We start from the raw sequence: 23,915 nt of genomic DNA, 5'->3' as shown, positions 1-23,915 counted from the left end.
ACAACATCTGAAACCGAAGCATCAAAAATCAGTGACATTTAAAAAAAAAAAAAAAATCAGTGACATGGGGCATCTGGGGGGCTCAGTTGGTTAAGCATATGCCTTTGGCTCAGGTCATGATCCCGGGGGCCTAAGATCAAGCTCCGCATGCGGCTCCTTGCTCAGCAGGGTTCTGCTTCTCCCTCTCTCTCTCTCTCAAAATAAGTAAATAAAATCTTAAAAAAAAAATATCAACGATGGGCTACCTGGGTGGTTCAGTGGTTGTGTCTGCCCAAATTTGGCTCAGGACATGATCCCAGGTCCTGGGATCAAGTCCCACATCGGGCTCCTTGCAGGGAGCCTGCTTCTCTCTCTGCCTCTGTCTCTGCCTCTCTCTGTGTGTCTCTCATGAATAAATAATTAAATTTTAAATATTTTAAAAATTAATGATATGAAAGGACTTTCAAAAACATAAGGGGTAACGGGTACAGTGAAGAGCTTAGTGCAGAAATAATTGCAAGTATGACAAAAGGACAAAACAGAAACTCCAGGAGAAGGTATGGCTGTTCCAGAATAGACACGTAATCCCTGTACCCCACGAGCCTCGGTGATAAACGGCAAGCTCGTGATGGCGGGAACCTGGCCTTAAGTTCTCCAGCTCGACCACTGGCCACTGGCCACGGGCCGACCAGACTACGGTTAGGGGCAGATACACCTATTTTCAACCTTGAGGATGGGAGGTCACAGGGGAATGGGGGAGGGGGCAGGCGGGGACAGCATGAAGACATGATGACAGGGCTGGACACAGCCAGAGGGGGGAGGGCGAGAGGGGCTACCGAGAGAGAAGGGCTACAGGAGGGGGGACAAGAGCCTCTAGCTGCCAGAACCACAACTAAAGAGTGAGTGTTGTATTCGACCCAGGGATCCCCAAGAGCATAGAACCAGTGACACAGGTCGTTTGGGAGGAGGGGGAGAAGAGAGCTCATGGACCAGTCCAACTCCTCTTTTATTTTTTTTATTTTTTTTTTTATTTATTTATTTTATTTATGATAGTCACAGAGAGAGAGAGAGAGAGAGAGAGAGAGAGAGACAGAGACACAGGCAGAGGGAGAAGCAGGCTCCATGCACCGGGAGCCCGACGTGGGACTTGATCCCGGGTCTCCAGGATCGTGCCCTGGGCCAAAGGCAGGCGCTACGCCACTGTGCCACCCAGGGATCCCCAAACTCCTCTTTTAAAGCCAGAAGCCAACAGCAATGTTGAGAACTACCATCCAGGAATAGAAGTACAGGGAAATAGGTTATTTGTATGTAAGGACGTACATACCAGAGACATCAATGGGGACCAGGCCTAGGAACAGTCTCTCCCTGTACAATTTTATTTTCTCCAACTATATGCATGTTTAGCTTTAAAATCTCAAAACTACAAGACAGGCAAGCAACAAGGAAGGATATACCCCCTACTAGAGGCTTCCTGCCTCCGGCTGCCTCCTCTTCCCCACCCTCCCAGCGCCAGGCACTCCCCGAGCTCAGGAACCCCCATGGCTTCCAGCCCACTTCCCTCCATGAGATTTCACCCACACGGCCGCCAAGGTCAAGAGCGAGCAGAAGGAACTTGAAGGGCAGCGAACAAGCCAGTCTTTCTGCTTTCACACAACCACCCACACAAACAGCCTTGTGAGAAATAAAGGAAGATGACAAGACACGAGTCTGCTGTCCTGACCAGGCCTCCAGGTCATGTCCCACTCGTGTCCCTCCCTCTCATGCTCTGGGATGTCGTGGCAATGCTGCCTAAAAACCCTCTTCTCCAGTTCCTGACAGTGAGCTCTGGGGTGCTGCACCCCTTTGCCACCATGCCTCCGGTCCAGCTTTGGCCCAAATCCTAAATGCGGACACTTCCCAAGCGCAGCCCCAGGGGCACCCCTTTCTTTACCCAAGACCTGCAGAGAAGGTCCCTTCAATCCCATCTTTGGGAGACGCTCAAAACACCATCTAAAATTTAAAATGTCCAGCATGATTCATGGCTTAGAGCTCAGAGGTGACCGCGCAGAGACAGAAACCACACAGTGTGAGCGGAGGAGTGAGAGAGAAAGCGAGAGAGACAAGATGGAGCGACAACTCTTAGAGACACGTCTACGTGGGTTGAGGAAGGAGACAAGACAGGTTGTAGGTTGTCCTGTTCAATGTGGTAGCCGCTGGCTACACGGTGCTATTCAGATAAAGTAAAATAAGATGCTAAATTCTACCCCTCAGTCTCATTGGCCACAGGTCAAGGCTCCAACAGCCACATGTGCCAGCGGCTACCACAGAGGATAGTGCATGTAGAGATCACAATGCCATCACTGCAGAATGTTCCAGGGGTAGCTCCACTCTAGGGAGGAGATGCAGGGTGTCATGGAAGGAACTGAAGTATATAGGAGGAGGAGGAGATTTGAATGCCATGGGAAGGGGGCACCTGGGTGGCTCAGTCGGTTGGGCATCCGACTCTTGATTTCAGCTCAGGTCATGATCTCGGGGGTCATGAGATTGAGCCAGACATCGGGCTCCATGCTCAGAAGGGAGTCTGCTTGGGGATTCTCTCTCTCGCTCTCTCTGCCCCTCCCCCTACTGACATGCTCTCAACTCTCAAATACATCTTTTTAAATAGATAGGTAGGTAGGTAGGTAGGTAGGTAGGTAGGTAGATAACTGCCATGGGAAGGAAGCAGTTGAAAGTAAGACATCTGGCTACATCAGAGGACAGGGAGGGAACAGCCGGGGTGCTAGAAGGCCAGGCAGTGCCGGGCTGTGCTCCTCTGAAGGAACAGGCAACGCCACGTGCTGTGGGTCAGTGGTGGCTGAGGGACAGCTGGGATGTTTGAAACAGAGCAGAGAACCTGGGAACAGAGGCTGCTAGGCAACCGATCTGGTAGGATGAGCAGACAGCGGAGGGTAGTGGTCAGGGTAGGTGGGGACTGGAATGAGCGGGTCCCCCTGCACCACCTTCCCCAGCTGAGCTCCGATGCTTGTGTGCAGGTGAGTACCAGATGCCCAGCTGGGGTTTACCAAGGTGGGGTTTTGCCAAACGGACATGCTGAGAAAACCAGAAGGCATGGAGGCCGGGTTACATGAGCAAGAAGGGTGCTGCTAGAATGAGCCATGGAGACGAAGCTGAAGGAGGAGGAAAGCATCAGTAGATCTGGAAGCAGGGTTGGAGGGGAGAGGTCACACGCACAGCGCTGACGCTCCCCAGACATCAGTGCCTTAGTAGCTGAGCTGTACAAAATTCCCAACATTCACCCATTTTTCACTGAAAATTTTCATACGAGTCAACCTAAGCATTCCCAGCACAGTGGGTGAGAGCATGTCTGGAGTCCGAGAACTCTGGACTGAAGTCCTGGCTCCAATAATTACTCACTGAGTGACTTGTGCATGTGAGTTAACTTCTCACAACCTCAACCTCTTCATCTGGAGGACAGAAATAGTAACTTCCCTCACAGAGGCTGGGAATAAACGCTCTAAGGCGTCCAACGGATTCATGCTCTTCTGTGAGCACCAAGTGCTCTTCTGACTTCCCCTGAAGCTCTATGAAGACGGGGGTTGTTTGCTTTGTTCATCCCTAAATCCCCAGCCCTAGCACAGAACCCGGCCCCGGGGACACTCGACAAACTCTCATACACCTCCAACCATCTACAAATAGCCTACTGCTGTGAGCGCCCGCCCCCCGCGAGAATCTCAAGTGGAATTCAGGATCCTGCCCTCCTCCTACCCCGTCCTATCACCAGGCTCCTCGGGGATTATATTCTCTGCCCCCACCCACCCAGTACCAAGTCACCAGCATCTTCCGGAGCTTCTGGTCTCCTCTCTCCAATGTGAACTCTCGTTCCCACCCACTTGGGACACCCATGTGCTTCCGGTCAAGGATCCGCCAACCACGGACCTCGGGCCAAATCCAACTCAATACCTGCATTTTATTTTACTTTTTAAGATTTTACGTATTAATTTATGAGAGATACAATACAGAGAGAAGCAGAGACACAGGCAGAGAGAGAAGCAGGCTCCCTGCAGGGAGCCCAATGTGGGGCTTGATCCCGGGACCAGGATCAAACTCCAAGCCACAAGGCAGACACGCAAACGCTGAGCCATCCAGGTGCCCCATGCCTGCATTTTCTAATACGGTTTTCTATTAGGGCACAGCCAGACTCATGGGTGACTCATGTCCCATATATATTATCTATGTTGACTTTCATCCTTCAACAGCAGAGTTGAACAGCTTTGACACAGATCACAGGGCCCACAAAGCCTAAAATATTCACTATTTGACCCTTTATGGAAAGTCAGCCAGATCCTGGGAGACGTCAGATAGGATCCTTATTACGTCAGATAGGATACATCCCCCAACCACACTCCTGTACGCCGTCCTCCTCACTACAACAGAGTCAGGATGGCATTTAATGTCCCCCATGCAGAGCTGAACCCAGTTCATTGCTCCAAAACCTCAACAGCGCTCCCTGTCTGAAACGGGGCTTCCCCACCCTGGGTCTTCTGCGCCTTAGCAATTCTGACCCATTCACAATCCTCCCAACATCTTGCTTATTATTCCATGTTTTTATTTTAAACTCGTTCTAAATATTTTTATAAAAATTCCTATCACTACCTATATCGCTAACAGAAAATCAACAAAACGTGTCCCAGATCGAACTCTAGTTCGAACTCCAGTTCGAACCCAGATCGGACTCTACAAATAAACATAATGAAAACCAAATGACAGTTTTAACGTCTCAGAAGAGACTCTGTCTGCTCTGTCTTTGGTAAAATAAGAAACTAGGAAATATCAGAGAGGTGCGGAAGGCATCATAGCACTAAACGGAACCGTTCTCGGGGAGTCTATCAGAAGACTGGAAGGAAGGTAGCGGAAGACTACTCTTTGAACAGGCGGTTCAATCGTGTTTCATCTGAAGCTCACCGTCTCCCTAAAGTTACCCACTCCCTCAACCTGAAGCCCACCCTCTAGCCCCACTAGGAAACCTTCTCCAGCTACCGCTGCTAACAATAGACATCATTCCCTCCTCCTTTCCGTGCAATGAACACACAGAAGGGAAGGAACACGTTTGGTTTTCAGCGGAAGAGAACCATCCAGCGGACAGAAAGATCCTGGAGCTAAGGAATCCTGAATTAAGCACATCGTCCTCAACAGGGGCACCTCCTGAGAACTCTCTGGAATCACCCACAACTAGTTTAGGAGGAGGCAGGGAAATGACCCTTTGGGCTAGAAGACAGCCCAAACCCCCACAGAGGAGAGAAACTAAAAAGCTTAGTCCCAGAAAATACCCAAAAACTGCCTACCAGGTTATTCCCCAAGAGGAAAGATTTCTACAGAAAGATTGTCCACCTAAAATTTTCTTTTCTCTAAAGCCTCAAGGGCCCACACCTACTAGATGTGGGCGTTGGGACCTCAGGAATAGAGTTCCAGATGGTTTCGCTGACTGTGGTCATTTCCCTGAGGACAGAAGAACTGCCCCATCTAAAATGCGCACCTTCTACCCCACCCCAGGTCAGCAAAAAGAACCCTCCTTTCACATGAACTTTTAGGTGGGTAAAGCAAACATGGGTAAAGACTGATCAGTTTGGAGAGGTGCCTGAAAGCTGCCTTGCCCAGCCACTCCCTCAACCCCCCAATGACCTGCCCGGGGCACCCCCAAAGATCCCTAAGGATCCGCAGTGGTTGGAAAACCACTGCCATAAACCCTTAAAAGTTCTCCCTGAGAAGATGGCTTCCCCTCTGCCCATGAGGAATGTGAGAGCGGTGTTCACCCACCGGGGGCAACATACCAGAGCCTTGGTTGGAGCCTAAGAGAATGGAGGAGGGCGTCTCCCTGGAGCCAGAAAGGTCGAGGGTCTAAAAATACAAAAAGAGAGAGATGGACACAAGGCACGGGGGCCAATGTCGCCCCCCAGGGAAGCCTAGGGATCCATGGGGGTGCTCGTCACTGCCCCCCAGGCACCTCGATGCCCCATGCCTGGTGTGCCCGGCAGGGGAGGCCAGGTCAGCTGGGGTGGCCCTACATCTGTGCTCTCCTGCACTCCATACCCCGAATGAACAGGCTGGGACATGGTAACGGGGCAGCCCAACTCAACTCGATAGCCTTGGCTTCTAGAACACGGACTGTTTCCTCTGCTTCCTTCCCTGACCTGCCTACCCTTCCAAATTTGTGCCCACTACCGAAAAGGAGGTTTATGTCGTCAAAAAAGGCTATCAGCTCACGTTTATTGCACATTAACCCCTTCCTTACCAGGCAATGTTATCCATGAAATCGAAGGGTTCTGATGACACAGGGACTTATTACTTTCCTAATACACATTGAAATAAATACGTATTGACTACAAATGTAAAACGTTATCAATGTGCCACCGAAAATTACTTATGCGTACAATCCATGCTACGTATACCACACACTGGGAACTAGGACGTGCAACCTGGGCTTTCCAGTATGGCAGCTACTAGCTTCATGTGACTATTTGCACTTAAATTAATTAAAATTAAATAAAATTTGAAGGGCAAGTGCTTGCTCACACCAGCCAGGGGTCAAGCGCTCAACAGCCACATGTGGCCAGTGGATACCACCCTGGGCAGAAAAGACACAGAACATTTCCATCATCCACGGAAGGTTCTACTGGACACCACTGTTGTAAATTTCGAGAGTCCCCGCAGAGCGGCTGCCAAGTCACACGAATGTCCCCTCGGGCTCCACGTCCCTCTGTCCGGGCCCGCATGCCCACTGATGAAAAGAAGCTCTGCTAAGCTTGTTACCCCCCCGCAGAAGTCTGACTGCCCCACCGTGCAGACAAACCTCCTACCAGATGGGACTTGCAGAGGTGGCAGGCACAGGGATGGGTCCGGAGACTCCACCTGGCCTAAAGTGTTGATGTCACTGGCCAAAGGCGAGCGGCTACTCACCGACCCGCTGTCTTTGCTCTTCTCTGCTGATGACTCCTTGTCTTTGGAGGTGCTGGCTGTTTCCGTAGGGGCTGCCTGTGTGCTGGAAGAGCTCCCCTGGGATGATTTGTTTAGTGTTTCTGTATTCACCTCGGCATCTGCTTCCTGCTGAGGAGCGGTAGCTGGGGGAAAAGGAAGAGAGAAGCCATGTTATAAGCTGAGGGCCACGGCTTCTAGAACGGGAAGGAAGCCCCACTCTGCACAGGGCTATGGCATGGTCCAGAACAACCCTGACCCACCCACCACCCATAATAGAGGCAACTGCTGCTCACTCCCTCCCAGAGGCTTTTGCACTTTTTCAGAAGCTGAAATTCCAGACTGTGGGTAAAAGGGAATTAATTTTTAATAGTTCATTAATTCAAGTTTTATTAAGTCATTATGGAGACAAAAAGCATGGCAGCTGAACAAATGAAACCCATCAGCACAGCCAGTCTGTAACCACTCATCTAGGACCACTCATTCCATAATTTCTAATTTTATATCTATTTATATTATCCCATGGACTGGCTTCCTTCTAAAGGAAGGCAGGGAAATCCAGGTAAAAAAAACGACAGGATGTGAAAGGCAGAAGGTATCTGGAGATGGTAGGAGCATGGGCAAACTGAAAAACAGAGCATCTGAGAGGAATTTCAGAAAGACAGACATTAAAATGCCACAAATAGGGATCCCTGGGTGGCAGAGCGGTTTGGCGCCTGCCTTTGGCCCAGGGCACGATCCTGGAGACCCGGGATCGAATCCCACGTCGGGCTCCCGGTGCATGGAGCCTGCTTCTCCCTCTGCCTATGTCTCTGCCTCCCACTCTCTCTGTGTGTGACTATCATAAATAAATTTTTAAAAAAAATTTAAAATGCCACAAATAAAGAAAACCTGAAGGACATTTTGGCCATCTTGAAATAGTAACAAAAAAAGGGTCATCACAAAAAAAAAAAAAAAAAGGGTCATCACACACATTCCAGAACTTAGGAGAATTTAACTCCACTGCAGGAAAAGATGTAACGTAGCCATTAAGAAGACATCTCTCAAGGACCCGGGTGGCTCAGTGGTTGAGCATCTGCCTTTGGCTCGAGGCATGAGCCCCGGGTCCTGGGACTGGGTCCCGCATCGGGCTCCCCATAGGGAGCCTGCTTCTCCCTCTGCCTATGTCTCTGCCTCTTTCATGAATAAATAAATAAAATCTTTTAAAAAAAAAAAAAAAAGGCATCTCCCTAAAGGTTGAAGGACATAGCAACATGTTTCAATATTGCCTTTCTAAAATAACAAAACAACAGAAGATGTCTAGAGCAGGAGTTGGCATACTAGCACCAACTATTTGTCAATAAAGTTTTATCGGAACACACCCACGTCCACCACTTACATATTGTCTATGACTGCTTTATTCAAAAATCAGCACAGCAGAGCAGTTGCAACAAACCACATAGCCTACAACTCCTAAAATATTTACTCTATGGACCTTCACGGAAAACTAATTTGATAACCCCTGACCTCAGGAGCATTCCTCAGTCGTGGCCACTCATATATCACCTTCCAAAAGTTTGCCAGTCTAACAGATACACTACCTTATTATTTAGGTAATTTTTAATTAAATAAGTACATTAAAACAGAGGCTTTTTTGAAGCACCTGGGTGGCTCAGTTAAGAGTTCAGTTCAACTCCTTTTTTTTTTTTAAAGATTTCCTTCATTTATTTGAGAGTGAAAGAGCAAGAGAGCACAAGCAAGAGGAGGGGTAGAGAGAGAAGGAGAAGCAGACTCTCTGCTGAGCAGAGAGCCCAAGGCGGTACTCGATCCCAGGACCCTGAGATCATGACCTTAACCAAAGGGAGACACTCAACCAACCAAACCACCCGGGTGCCGAAAAGATCCAACTTTTGTTTTCGACTCAGGTTAGGCTCTCAGGGTCACGAGATCGAATCCTGAGTTGGACTCTGCGCTGAACAGTGCCTACTTAAGATTCTCCCTCTGCCCCTTCCCCTGGTTGCACTCTCTCTCTCTCTAAAAAAGGAGGCGTTTAATTCTAGGCATATAAAGCTACTATTTGTCAGAAATAAAAGCTAACTTTAAAAATATTTGGTTAAATATTTTTAACCAAACATTAAATGAAAAGTTAAGTAAAAATTAATTTTTAAAATATTGCGAATAAATTCTAGCTAGACACTGTGTCCTGCTGGAGGCTCCCGGCCTCCAGGCTGCTTGTCCTGTGTTAGAAAAAGATGACAAAGATTAGTTCCAAAACCAAGACTTTTCCTTCACATAAGAATTGGGAATCCTGGGGATCCCTGGGTGGCTCGGCAGTTTGGCGCCTGCCTTCAGCCCAGGGGAATCCCAGGATCGAGTCCCACGTTGGGCTCCCAGCATGGAATCTGCTTCTCCCTCTGCCTGTGTGTCTGCCTCTCTCTCTCTCTCTGTCTCTCATGAACAAATAAATAAAATCTTAAAAATATATATATAAAAGAATTGGGAATCCACAGGATACCCGGGTGGCTCAGTGGTTGAGCGCCTGCCTTGGACCCAGGACATGACCCTGGGTTCCTGGGATCGAGTCCCACATCGGGCTCCCTGCAGGAAGCCTGCTTCTCTCTCTGCCTCTCTCATGAATAAATAAGTACAATCTTTAAAATAAAAAAAAAAAGAAGAAGAAGAATTAGGAATCCATGTTACTTAAAGCTATGAGTCCACAATTACTTTAAAAGCAGGATTTCTCAACCTCACCATCTTGGGCCAGGATCATTCTTCATTGTAGGGCACTGAATTGGGCACTGTAGGGTGTTTGGCGGCATCCCTGGCCTCTACCTTCTGGATGCGAGTAGTACCCACCTCGGTTAGGATGACCGCAACTGTCTGCAGTCACTGCCGGTGTCTTGGGGTGGGGATCACAGTTACCCCATTGAGAACCACTGCACCTCACATGAAGCTACACTCTGGCAAGTAACAGAAAGGAGGCCTGAAGTTCAAACAGCCATGCCTCAAGGGTCAGCTATGTGCCTGCACGAGAGTGGCAAGGGGCAGGGTGAACCAGCCTTGCCGCGTCAGTCTGCTCTGTGGGCCCTGCACGGGACGGGGGAGGCGAACGCCCACCCCCCTGTGGCCTGGGCCAGGGTGTACCTCCCGTGGCCATACCTGACTGGGTACAGGACTTCATATGCTCGGGCCAGTGGGCTTGCTGGCAGGGGTAGTCACAGTAGCTGGTGTTCCAACAGCAGTAGAAAATGGCCTCCTTCTTGCAGTTGGCACACCACTGCTTCTTTTTGGTCTCGTCCACCGCCTGCTGCTTCTCCAGCTCCAGCTGCTTCTTCACCTCAGCGATGAGCCGGTCCCGCTCCTGCTCCAGGCTTTGCCGCATCTCTGCCATGGTCAGCTCTGACACAGAAGGGGAGAGGACACCAGCTCCATCAGCAGCACCCCCAACCCAGGGCTCAGAGTTTCTCAGACCAGATCAGAAAGGAAGTCCAGGATATGGGTTCCGAGAGACACGGGTGCAGATCCTGACTCAGAGAAGCCTCAGCTGTGTGACTGCCCCCCCCCCCCACCCCGCCTCGGGCGAGTAACCCAGCCCAGCTAAGCCCCAGTATCTGCATCTGTGTAAAATAAGCATTCATCACGTTGATCTGTGCGTGATAGTGAATTCAGGTGCCTAGTATGCAGACAACCAGAGTCCCATGGTGATTCTGTGGGAAATCCTCAAATATACCTTCAAAGCCACCCCGTATCAACTCACTTCATCTTCCTACTAAGCCTGTGAGACAAGCTCTCCCTGTAATATCCCTTTCACGGATAAGGAAACTGAGGCACACAGCTAATAAGGGCAGAGCTGGCACTAGCTCTGAGACACACTTTCCATGTAGTGTATTCAGTGGCAGTGGATTAAATCTACCACATAGGGCCCTGTGATGGATCATTACAGTTGATCAACCATCAAAGTGCTCAGTCTACTGAGATTTCCTCATTTCTATTCACACAAGAAGTCCATGTGCAATCCACTTGGGAGTGACCTGCACACCAACAGAAAAATGATTCTTTGATAATCAAAATTCTCTTCCTAGAATTAAAAAATTCACACACACATCCCTTTAAAAACACTAAGAGAGATGACACGCCTGGATGGCTCAATCTATTAAACATCCGACTCTTGATTTCAGCTTAGGTCACAAGCCCTGCTTCAGGCTCCGTGCTGGACATGGAGTTAGCTTAGGATTCCCTCTCCTTCTCCCTTTCTCTCTGCTCCTTGCCACCCTGGCTCTTTCGCATATGTGCAATCTCTCATTCTCTCTCAAAATAAAAATAAGTAACTGAAAGATGAATGAGCAAATGAATAAATAAAACAAAAATTAGAAAAACACCAGGAAAGAAAATTAATAAGCTTTTGCACTCGTGCTAGACACAACCTCTCTGTCCCTTGCCACTGCCTTTAAAGAGGAGCGTGCAGAGCATGGCAAGTTCTGGCCAGCCTTCATGCATTTTTTTTTAGAGATGTTATTTACTTATTCATGAGAGACACAGAGAGAGAGAGAGGCAGAGACACACACAGGCAGAGGGGGAAGCAGGTTCCATATAGGGAACCCGATGTGGGATTTGATCCTCGTACTCCGGGATCATGCCCTGAGTGGAAGGCAGACGCTCCACCTCTGAGAGCCAATTACTTAAAAATGGAGAGATCTGGGGTGCTTGGGTGGCCCAGGTGGGTAAGCATCTGCCTTCAGCTCAGGTCATCATCTCAGGGTCCTAGGATCAAGTCCCTGCATCAGGCTCACTGCTCATCAGGGATTCTGCTTCTCCCTCTGCCTTTGTGAACACGTTCTCTCTCTCTCTCTCTCTCTCTCTCTCTCAAATAAAATGTTTTAAAACAATAAAAAATACATAAAAAATAAAAATGAAGAGATTCTGGAAAAAAAACCAAGATTCCTTGACTTCACTAGAGAAACTATAGAAAAACTAGAAGCCACACATCCAACTAAACTTCCTAGATGACAACACACTCAGGAGCAGAGGGCTCCATCCCCAGGCGGCATCATAAGGATTCGAGTTTGCGATGCATGCCTCAGCTGCAAGCAGGTGGCACGCCTGGGCATGCCTCCCTAACAAGGAGACTTGACGGCTGCCAGCATTCAGACTCTGAGCCTGACACTCCATGATGGTCTGAAGGAAAATGCTCTATTTTTGGGGGGTGGGGGGAGCCTTTAACGACACGGACACAGAATAGCAGGCCAAAACAGCACTAGGTCTAAACCAGGGAGCAATGAAACAGCTTCCTCCGCAGCGTGGAACACGCAGGAGGTGTTTGATAATTCACAATGCCTCATATTCAACGGGTAGGAGTGTCCAGACCTGAATCGCTGCTGTCTGACTCTAACGAACTTGCTCAACATGTCTGTGTCTTGCTAGCTTCACCTAAACACTGGAATAACAGAGCCCCTTCTAAGAAGGGTTTTCATGAGAATTTAAAGGTTATCTCACGGAAAAGTACTTAAAACAGTCCCTGGCACAAAATCAGAGTTCAGTAAACAGGAGCTACTGGTGCTACTGCTGTTACTGTTTTGCTGATGTTGGTATTTTGAAGGAAAAATAGGAAGGTACCCCCCCAACACCCACTCTTATACGTGGTTCGACTCTCCAGGATTCTACGGCTGCCCCAGCAGTGGGACATCCCCAAGCCTACTTCGGACTCAATCCACATCCTGGTCCTGCCTCCAGGTGTGCAAAGACGTTCAACGCCCAAAACCCTCCTCTGTATAGACCAATTTGCCAGGCCTCACCCAGGTTGTGTTTCATTTCTGAGAGCTCCTGCTGGTGTAGCCACTGCAGCTTCTCTATCTCGATCCTCAGCCTGCGAATCTGTAATGAGGGAGAGTAAGACTCTTAGAAGGCAGGTCTGGGTCAGGTTCACCGATGGGGCTCAGAACTCGACCTACAGCTGTAAGAATCAATGCCACACGTCTGATTGAGGCATAAGCAGCCTGGATGCTGCAGTCCAGAGAGGTGGACACCAGTGCACTACCCCAAATTCAAGAGAAGTTCTATTTCCAAAAATCAAACACAGTTGATCCATGAATAATGAGGCAGGTTAGAGGCGCCAGTACCCCCACGCAGTAAAAAATCTACATACAACTTTTGACTCTCCAAAAACTTAATAGCCTACTACTAACAGCCTAGGAAGCCTTATCAAAAACATCATATAGTTGATAAACATATATGTTCCATGTATTAGACAGTGTATCTGTACAATTAGGTAAGCTCAAGAAAAGAAAACATTAAGACCATCACACAGAGAAAATGCATTTTACAGTACTGTAGAAAATCCACGTATAATGGAGGAGCACAGTTCAAACCAACTTTTCAAGGGTTGACAAAACTAGCTGTCCATTTTTCCAAGAAACACTGGCTCTAGGAAAAGCCACTTGCTCAGTGGCTAGAGCATGGTGACTCTTGATCTCAGGGTTGAGTTCAAGCCTCACACTGGGAAGAGGGTTTATTCTTTTTTTTTTTTAAGATTTTATTCATTCATTCATGAGACAGAGAGAAAGAGAGAGAGGCAGAGACCGAGGCAGAGGAAGAAGCAGGCTCCATGCAAGAAGCCCAATTCAGGACTCGATCCCAGATCCTGGGATCACACCCTGAGCCAAAGGCAGACGGTCAACCACCGAGCCACCCAGGCATCCCAAAATCACTGTTGCATATTCTTTTTTATTTTTATCATCTTTGTTTTTCTTTTATTTTTTTTAAAGATTTTATTTATTTATTCATGACTGACACACAGAGAGAGATTGGCAGACACAAACGCAAAAGGAGAAGCAGGCTCCACACAGGGAGCCTGACGTGGGACTTGATCTCGGGTCCCCAGGATCACACCTCGGGCTAAAGGCAGCGCCAAACCACTGGGCAACCGGGGCTGCCCTGGGCAGAGGGTTTAAACATGAATGAATGAATGAATAAATAAATAAAGTAAAAACAAGGACCAGATTTTCATAATAAATAAAAACATCAAAGATTTGATTAGAGCGACGCCTGGGTGGCTCAGTGGTTGAGTGCCTGCCTGCCTTTGGCTCAGGTTGTGATCCAGGGGTCCTGGCATCGAGTCCCGTATCTGGCTCCCTACAGGGAGCCTGCTTCTCCCTCTGCCTGTGTCTCTGCCACTCTGTGTCTCTCATGAATAAATAAATAAAATCTTAAAGGTGGGGGGGAAGGGGTTGATTAGAACTCTGGTCTTAAAAAATGAAACTAAGACAAGTAAGTAAAGACAGCTTTGTTTTATTCATGTAACATTTTAGGTGGGATCCACAGGCATTCACCTGAAATTCCAAGCCTAACGTCTCTGAAAAACAAAGGGTATTTTTGGAGGGAGAGGTATTGTTGCACAAAATTCATTTGGGCAGGAAAAAATAAACTCAGCCTGAACTGCTATGGGGCTATTTACAGAGTCTGAGGACCACAGTCCTTCTCTACTTATGATTTTGCCCTCCCAGCTCCCTTCTGGACACTGTAACATCTGAAGATATCCGGTTAGTCACACTGGAGGGTGCTACCACCAAGAGAAGGTAGAAGCCAGGGATGCTGCTAAACATCCCACAATGGGCAGGCCAGCCCCCATAACAGAGAGTTATCTGGCACAAACGTCAGCAGTGCTGAGGTTGAGAAACCCTGATTTATCCCACATGGCGTGAACAAGCATATTTCACAGAAATGTTGGGGCGGAGAGGGCATATATTGCCTCTTTAAATTCTGAAAAATTCTAGCACACATCTGGATCCCAAGGTTTTAAGGGAGACATTTATGGTTCTGTATTTTCAACCATATGCCAGTTCTTAAAAAAATAACGAAGTATGGCAGGGGTCAGGGGAGGCTGTTCTAAGCCAACATTGTCCCTTCTTGTTGGACATCCTTGGCCTAATCATAAAGAGGGTCACATGAGCAAAATATCCCAGGGGACTCCTTGATTCTCAGGACCTCTCTCAAAGCTTTATATTCACATCGTTCTCTGCTGAAAGCCTATTGGGATACCTTCCCAGAGATTTTTCTCCTCTTCTGAGTGCCAGCCTCACCCTGCCAGGCCCTCGTAGGCCCACAGATTGCATGGAATTTCCCTGTCTGCAACACTATTTTCAATGACCTCAAAAAATCCCACCACTAGTCATTTCACCTGGTGACCCCTGTGCATCTGGCTTACAGTGAGTTCGCCTAAGGAAGGAAGGTCAAGGAGGCCTATTTTTATAAATGGTCACTTGATAAGTGGACAATTTAATGTCTTAACCATTCTATTCCCTAGGTAACTGCATAATTGTGGAAGCTCTCTGTACATAGTCTTAGACAACAAAGATCACTTGCATAAGAAAGTCCATGCTTACACAGAGCCAGGAGACAATTATACACGGGGCCAAAGGAGCGGAAGGATCTCCAATTTCACCAGGGGGTGAACTCAGGCTCCAGTTTGGTGCCTGTCCTCTGATCACACAAAGCAGGGTACGTCCCCACAGAGCCAGCCTTCTGACTAAATGAAGAAGTACCCTCCCCAACAACCACAATTGGCAGAGCCCCCTGGAGGGACTTCCAGAGAAGCTGCTTCCTGGCACCATTTTACAGCAGCCCATAAAACATTCTTAGCAAGTGAAGAATTACGTGTCATCTCTGACCTCGGCTATTGTGCTTCCGGTAGTGTTTTTAGAAAGATCGTTGTATATCTCTGTCATCGTCCCTTTTATTGCATCCATCATCTGAAAGATAAAAACAGAAACAATTCAGGTGATCATCTCCCTGGGGCTTTTCAAGATGACATACATCTAAAAATCTATCTAACATACAGCAGTGGTTCTCAACAGGGGGCGATCTGCCCCTCATGGGACGAGAGGCATCTGTGGTTGTCATGGCAGGGCGGGGGGGCAGGGGGGGGCGGGGGGGGCGGGGATTGGCATCTAGTGGGTTGGGGCCAAGGATGAGCTAAATACCCTACAGTGCACAGAACAAAGAATCCTCCAGCCCACAGTGTCACTAGTCCTAAGGTTGAGAAACTGGTATAAACCAGGGCAGTGATGAATCACCTATAAAATAAAGCTAGTTTCTAGAGGCAACGGCTAATCTGGAGGGGCCAAATTTGGGCCCCAGGCATATTTGGTGTGGCCAGCACTGAGGATTTGAGGGAGGGACTATTTCCTTTGTGACTGTTTCTTAATTCCTTACCACTTTAAAAAAAAAAAGAAAAAAAAGTTTTATTGAGATCTCATTCATATACCAATTCAGCCGTTACAGTGCACAAGTCAATGGCTTCTAGTAGATTCAGAGTTGCACATCCATCCCCATGGTTCAGAACCTTCACGTCACCCCAAAAAGAAAACCCACTCACTACCCCTCTTAAGAGCCCTATCATCCCCCATACCCCTGACCCACCACCCCACCGCTGATCTGCTTTCTACACCTAAGGATTTGCTTCCTCTAGATATTTTGTGTCTATCACATAATTATCACATAATATGTGGTCCTTCTTCAACTTAGCACAAAATTTTCAAGATTTATCTGTGTCAGGGCCTCTAAGTACTTCATTCCTTTTGATGGACAAATAATACAGTCCGTTGTGTGGACAGAGCAGGTTCATTATCTGAAGGCTTTGGTCAGGGCATCCATTCTCTGCCTTGCCAGTCGGCTTCCCATCTTCCTTCACTTTCATTATCTGATGCCGGAAGGCATCAGCGAGTTTGTGACATGGGCTCAGGTTCACATAGCAAGCACCTAGTTCCCTGCTGTCTGAAGGTATCTATCTGCAGGAGGATTTCTTTCCAACCCCCCACTTGCTGGCTGATCCTGCCCCCATCCCAAGAGAAAGAGGGGAGGACAGAAGACCGAACGTGAGGCCTCAGGCCTGGCCTGGCTGCGGCCAAGTCTCCACTGTGTTTTGCAGTTTGCTCTGATCCAGCAAGAAAGCAAAACCCAGACCACCCTTATATCCTTATATCTGATGCCTGTGATTTGCTCCTGCCATCACCCTCTCCCTGAGCCATGGGGGTAACCTACAGTGTCCCCATCTAGGGTATGCACAAGGTTTACATGAGAAATCCATGTGAAGACTATGATATGGTCCAGTACCTGCCACAGAGTAGGTGTTCAGAAAGAAATACCTGTTCATCTTATTTCTATAGAAAAACAAAAAATTCACATGAGCTATAATGAAGAAACTGCCAACCCCCAAAATAGTAACCCCAAGTTCACCCCAAAATGGGAGAAAAATGAACACGATGTCTGTTGAGATTTTCACTGCTAGCTTGTTTCGGAGGCCACACACAGATGCAGCCAGGAAAAACACTTTGTGCTTTATGCAGTCGTTCTGTTTGGGCCTCCTGCCCCGCTGCACCAAACACGTCAGTTTTAAATATTAAAACTAAATTGCTTTACAAGAAAACTTTAGAAAGTGGATGAAATTCAATATATTACTAATGCAATGGTTACATTCCATTTTAAAGAAATCATGGATTTGTGGACAGATTTTCACTCTTTCTTCCAAATATAGCAAAGAACGCAACATCACTAAAGAGCACCCTTCTGCCAAAACACACAAATCTGGGTCTTCGACTCCAGGTCACCTCAGAGGCAGGGAAGTTCATCAGCTCCGAAAATATGTCACTGTGTTCATTTTCTTAACTGCAAAGAAAATGTCTATCAAAAAGTTCACCCCTCAATTTTGCTGTAAGAGCAAAGGGGGCCGCCAAAGGTAATGAAATCAAACTCACTGCAGGAGCTCAGAAAACTAGTTCAGTGCAAACCACGAGCCAGGTCCACTCAGTAGGTCTCAGTTTCTCCATCTGTAAACGAGGAGCTTAGACACCCCCCCCCAAAAAAAATCACTAGAAAGTAGTCTAAGGCTAAACAGCCAGAACACGAGACCATTTAGGCAAAACCAAACACCACCTTAAATCAGTAATGAAAAAATGAACGCCTTCCCATTCTCCCGTAATCCTGCATATCACCACATTAGGAAGAAAGTCTCCGTTTGGTGCCAGCATGTACCAAACACTTTTAGGACAATCTCTCTAAAAATAGGCTTACACTTCAAGCCTTGACAAGGAATGGTGATCTGGCAATGTTAGACCCAATTTTATTTTAGTTTCTTAACTTAGTCAATTTAAGTAAAATTAACTTACATAAAAATATTAAATCAATACTAGCTGGTGGACAGTTAAGACTAGAATCGAGAATGGCCATAAATAACTGCGCCTTGAATCCTTCCTATTCTGACACTCAGGGACTCTGTAACAATTCATGTATTTTATTCAAAAGGAGGACAGACTTACTAAATGAGAGACAAAGTTATGCGAAAGACCAGTTCTGATTCTCTCTCTAGCTGGGGAGGGCAGGAAGGAAGGGGTGGGAGAGTAGGGGAGGGGACGGGGATTGGCAGGACTTGGGAACGTCAGGTAGGGTTGCTTTAAAAAGCCACGTGCAAGAACAATCGATTCATGGACACTGAACATCTGTGGTCAGTAGGCTTCATGGGCATTCACAAACCGGCTCAAAGCCACTCTCTAGATCCTGGCTGCTACCATTCAAATCCAGCTCAACCATTCAGACCGTGTAACCTTGACAGGCCTCAGTTGTCTCATCCATAAAATGGGGATGATAATAGTATCTACCTCATCAATTTGTCATGAAGGCCAAATGAGTAACATACGAGCATAATGTAACTGACACTTACAGCAGTGTCTGGCCTGGAGCACCACTACCCAAACATTAGCGAGTGTACTACCATCTTATCCAATGTAACACACAGTGATCCCAGGGCTCTGGTGTTTGTGACCTTGTGGAATCTCCTCCCTTCCAGTGTACGCTGGCCTAGTGATCTACTTCTAACCACAGAAATGTGACAAAGGTAATGGGCTGTCACTTCTGAGATCAGGTGACATGAGGCTGACTTCCATCGTGCTAACAGGCTCTATCACCGGCTTTGAGGAAGCAAACAGCCAATTGTGAAGGCCCACAAGGCAAGAACTGAGGGCAGGCTCCAGCAAAGAGCCAGCTAGGACCTGAAGCCCGCAACCCAAAAGCCCTCGAGGAAGTGAACCCTACTCAAAACCACCTAAGTAAATTCTAAAGGAAATAGATCCTTTCCCGGTTGAGCCTTCAGATGAAACCCCAACTCTAGCAGACACCTTGACAGCAGCCTGCCAGAGGACCTAAAGCAGAGCACCTAGCTTAGCCATGCCGACTCCTGACCACAGAAACCGTGAGATAAGAAATGTGCGTTGTTGGGACACCTGGGTGGCTCTGCGGTTTAGTGACTGCCTTCGGCTCGGGGCATGATCTCAGATCCAGGGATCGAGTCCCACGTCAGGCTCCCTGTGAGGACCCTGCTTCTCCTTCTATGTCTCTCTCTGCCTCTCTCTCTCTGTGTCTCTCATGAATAAATAAATAAAATCTTATTTTTAAAAAATGTACATTCTTTTAAGTTGCTATGTTTTGTGGTAATTTGTTATCAAGTGATACCTGATACACCTAGAAAGAAGGAATAAAAAGGAAATGACCAACAAAAACACATCAGTAAAAGATAATAAATGTCTCTTGTCATCCAGAACTAAAAGGGAGCCTACTTTTAACACAATGTGATAAAGGAATCTTTACCATGAGACTTCAAGAATTCTAGATACGACCATTCCCAATAACTGTCACCCATTTTTTCTATAAACCTGGATAGTTTACTCATTAGCAACTAATTAGTAATTTACTCATTAGTGAAGAGTAAATTATTATTACTGCCTGCTTAGTAATATAATAAATACTCTTTCTTACTAGGTTATTACTCAGTAACTACTATTAACAACCACTGAGAGTAACAAGCCTGATGAAGTGAAGTCAGGCATCAATCAGCATGCATTCACTTGATAACTCTGTACCAACACGTACTGTGTGTACCGGGCACTCTTCTAGGCCTTCGAGGTAAGCAAAATAGACCAACTCCTGCTCTCAGGGAGCTGACATTCTGGTGGTTATTCTGCTACCAAGCAGTCCCACATGGACCCACACACACACACACACACTCGAGTGCACTCTCACATGATGGTGAAAACAGCTCTGGGATGGATCCACCTGAATTCAAGAGCGAGCACAGAAGCACCTAGCAAATTCAAACAAAGAGCCTGCAGGAGAGAACACCCATCAATGAACCCACTTCGGGGAATCCGGTCACCGTGCCCCAGAGGGTGGGAAAATCAGGACAGAATCCAGTACTCCCTAGGCCATCCTGGTTCCTGAAAAATCTAGGCCTAACATCATACCTTACACATCTCCTGCTTAAGACTCAGTCACTTTGTTCCACGTGGCTACTAAATGCAAACCAACGCCTTGGTCTGTTATTAAATGACAAACAGCGTGTTAAGGAAACTCTGTCAAATGAGAGACATGAATTCTCAAAGGTAATCGATGTCATGTCACTTTCCAGCTATGTACTGACTGTAGAATCAAAGGCCTCAGAGTAAGATGCAGTGCATTCAAGATTTCTCTGCTTAGATTCAACAGTTAGACGCAGATGGAAGAATTTGGACTTGGAGATCCTCAGGAAAAACAGGATCTCCCCTCCTGAGCACCCCATAAAGCCTGTGAGGTCGTGATCCTCCTGGCTCCCAACAGGAAGTCGGTCCTCCGGCAGGACACGCCCCTAGCCCCCAGCCCGGCACCACAGCACTCACTTTACTAGTGTACTTGGCAATGTCCGCAGCGACGTCGGCGGAGGCAGTGGCGATAGGCAGGTCTGCGTTGACTGAGGATGCGAGGGTGCTTGCAGACCCCGAGCTGGTGACCAGGGGTGATGACTGAGTGCTGGTCACCAGGGTGATGGTGGAAGTGGATGGACTCTGCGTGATCTCCTTCTGCTGCACAGCTAGGAAAGCAAAGGGTCCCGGTCACCCCACTGCTGTGGGAAGGGCCCAACCCAGCAAGAAGCTGCGGAGAGGGAGTGAGGTCCCTGACGTCCATTGCTTAAGCTCTTCTACTTTCAAGTGACAGAGATTCTCCTCATGACCAGATTCTGGCCAGGATCCTCTCAGCCTTTTCTGGGACTAGGCCTCAAGGTTGGCCCATAAAGCCTTCCGTAAACACTAACATGGTTTCCAACAGCTCAAGTTCACATCCCTAGGATGACTCCAGTCCCCGCTGCCAAAGTACCTGCCTGAGAAACCAAGGCTGCCAAGTGAGTTTACCATTTGTTCTATCTAACACTCGACGATCCCTGTCTCCTGGTCTCTATGGGATGGTAGGAGTCTAACTCCAAAAAGCATTATTGGCAACCCCGTATGGGTTTCACATGGACCAACCACTACTTCCCATTTTTTGTAAAATTTCACCTCCCTGATTCTACTGGAGTCTCTACGCAGTCCTTTCCCACCCTCACCACACTCATCCTCCTTTTAAAACGTCCAGTCACTTCTGTACAAATTGGGAATGACTTCAGTTCCTGCTGGACTACTTTCTCCCTGTTGTAATAGTACATACTGATTACAACCCATCCTTACCAGGTTAACTAGTATCCAGCTTTGACTTTGACACAAGACAACTTGGAAACTGGGGACCATACCATCAATGGGCCTCTTCTTGCTAGCACCTAAATTCCCCTGGAGAAGCTCCTAATTTTTACCGGGTACAAACACACACAAAAAAAAAGACTGGAACTAGGATTCAATCCTGTCCCATCAGCTCTTTAAATACCGAGAGCAATCCAGCTGCACTCCCACTGCACCTGTCCAATCTTCCTTCCCTCCAGTCTTCAAAAGGGTTCTTAGGGGCTGTTCGAGACCTGGCTACCTTTCGATCCATATCCTGCTGCAACTCTTTACAGTTCTACTCACTAGGATGCACTCAGTATGTGAGAGTTTCAACCAAAGACCCCAACCTCCAAGGATCTAGATGTGGGATTCCCTGCGAGACAAGATCTGCATTAGCGCTCACGAAAGCTGGGCCAACTGGTACTCATCCAAGCAATGCCAGATGGAGCCTCCTCCATGGCTAGGGATGGTTTTGACTCCACAACTTCGCCAACTGGTGCTTGATGCTGGCTCTTCTTCTGTAGGTGGCTAATTTCTAGTTATTAAGGTACCCTTTGCTACCAATTCCTCACACCATACTCTTCCCAAAATAATGCTAAGAGGCTCATGGGTGTGCACAAGAAAATTTACACAAAGGTATTCATTGCAGCACTGCTTACAACAGAAGAAAAAAAAAAAAAAAGAAAAAAAACCAGGAGCAACCTAAATGCCCATCAGTAGGGGAATACTTGACTTAAATCAACTGTGGAATACTACGCAGCAGTCCAAAATAACATAGATAGAGCTATATGTGCTAACATGGATGAACTTCCAAAACATGCTGATGGGTGAAAAAAAAAAAGAAAAAAAGAAGAAAAAAACAGTATGGTACCATTTGTATGTTTTAAAAAAAGGAAAAAGAAAAAAAAGTACTATTTTTATGAAGAGTCATATATACATAAATATATATGCATACATGCATAAAAAAGGTTTCACGGTTAACAGTGGCTACTGAGAAAGGGTGAAGAATGGAATGGAAGTTCGGTCAAGACAACAGATTGTGGGGCAAATATTTTACCCCTCTCTAAGAAGCCTATATGCATGTATTGTTTCTAACACAGAGGGGAAAAAAAATAAAAGTGAAAAAAACAAGTCGCAAAACAACTTTTAAAAATAATGCCACATGGAATGCGGAGGCCTTCAAGATACAAAGGCCATGAAACAAAAAAGAACTGAAAAAAAAAGAAAAAAAAACATTTCTGTCTCTCCTGTCGATGTGGCGAGGAGGGAGTGGGCGCCACGTTGAACAGAAGGGGGCATGGTACCTTTTACAGCCTGTCTGGTCTGATATCTCGTCCCCTGGGTAGACTGAGGCTGCTGGCTCTGCTGCTGGCTCTGCTGCTGGCGCTGTATCTTCTGCATGTGCCACTTTTGGGAAGACGTTTGAAACTTACTTGACGAGTTCCACACGACCCGCTGCACGGCCGGGGCAGTCTCCTTCGGTAAAAGCGGCCTCTGCTTTTTCACCGGGCTTCCCGTGGCGGCGGCAGTGGCGGCAGCGGCGGTGGCGGCAGGGGCCGTGACCGTGGACGTGGTGCTGGTGGTGGCCGTGACACCAGCCGTGGGTGTTTGGGAGGAGGAGCGGGTGAGGAGCGGAGTTTCAGGTGGGGACTGGCTGCCCGCCGTAGTGGACGGTGGAGCTTTGCCTACAACTAAAGCTGATGCGTGGTGGGGGGGGGGGGGGGGGGGACAGAAGAGGAGAGATTGGACTCAGGTTCACCTGCGGGGTTTCTCTTCTCCAGCACGTTCTGGGTTAAACAAAGCAAGACCAACCAAGAATGCTGAACAAATTCAGTGTGGGAGGACCCCACCCCCGATGGAGGAGCACATCTCACCTTATCCACAGAGGCCGCTGCTGCGTATCTATCTCAGAGTGTCGGCCTCTTCTCGCCCACATCGGAGGCTCCTATAGGGGCCTCTGGGGCAAATGAGGCGAACTAGACCCAGCCCCTGCCCTCAAGCTGTCCACCAGTGAGTGGATGAACAGAACCACCACAAGCTGTCTTGTGTTATGGTTAGAACTGGGTAAGCACTTTGTGAAACACCCGGCCAAAGTCGACCCAGAGATTAAGAGAATCCTTTGGCTAAAGAACCTATAGAGCCTGTACCCCTAAGTATCAGGTAACTTCCCAAGGGCCAAAGCACTGGAAACATGAAGTCACCCAGAAGGAGAGTCTCCCTTGACCTCTGACTCCCTCCAGGACTAAGTCCCAGTGTGCTCTTAATGGCCTTGACCCCTGGGACTAAAGGGAATTCCACTCCATAGCCAGAACCTTCCCAACACCATGGTATTTATCTCTAAGGAGACTTGCTTCTTTGTTGCTGTTGATGTTGTTTTATAATGTTTTTTATTCCACTTAATTCCAGTCGAGTTAACATACGGTGTTCTATTTGTTGCAGGTGTACAATATCGTGATTCGT

General features: G+C 47.6%; 1 protein-coding gene across 30 annotated transcripts in view; it reads right to left on the bottom strand.

Moving 5' to 3' along the window:
• ZMYND8 (zinc finger MYND-type containing 8) overlaps window positions 1–23,915 on the bottom strand; it is a 127,170-nt gene that overhangs the window by 3,064 nt on the left and 100,191 nt on the right. For 23 of the 30 annotated variants that reach the window (XM_041732198.1, XM_041732203.1, XM_041732201.1 and 20 more), the window contains 7 exons: window positions 22,760–23,152; window positions 20,604–20,794; window positions 15,570–15,650; window positions 12,699–12,777; window positions 10,066–10,305; window positions 6,913–7,073; window positions 5,787–5,853 (listed from right to left, as the gene is read on the bottom strand). In XM_041732198.1, coding sequence (XP_041588132.1) covers window positions 5,787–5,853; window positions 6,913–7,073; window positions 10,066–10,305; window positions 12,699–12,777; window positions 15,570–15,650; window positions 20,604–20,794; window positions 22,760–23,152 — 1,212 coding nt within the window. The remainder of the gene's footprint in view (window positions 1–5,786; window positions 5,854–6,912; window positions 7,074–10,065; window positions 10,306–12,698; window positions 12,778–15,569; window positions 15,651–20,603; window positions 20,795–22,759; window positions 23,153–23,915) is intronic. The other 7 variants (XM_041732225.1, XM_041732226.1, XM_041732199.1 and 4 more) reach the window with 4 other exon arrangements.

The sequence above is a fragment of the Vulpes lagopus genome, chromosome 18 (assembly GCF_018345385.1).
Source record: "Vulpes lagopus strain Blue_001 chromosome 18, ASM1834538v1, whole genome shotgun sequence".
Classification (NCBI taxonomy): domain Eukaryota; kingdom Metazoa; phylum Chordata; class Mammalia; order Carnivora; family Canidae; genus Vulpes; species Vulpes lagopus.
Note: the sequence above shows the minus strand (reverse complement) of the source record. Positions and strands in the feature narration are given on the sequence as shown.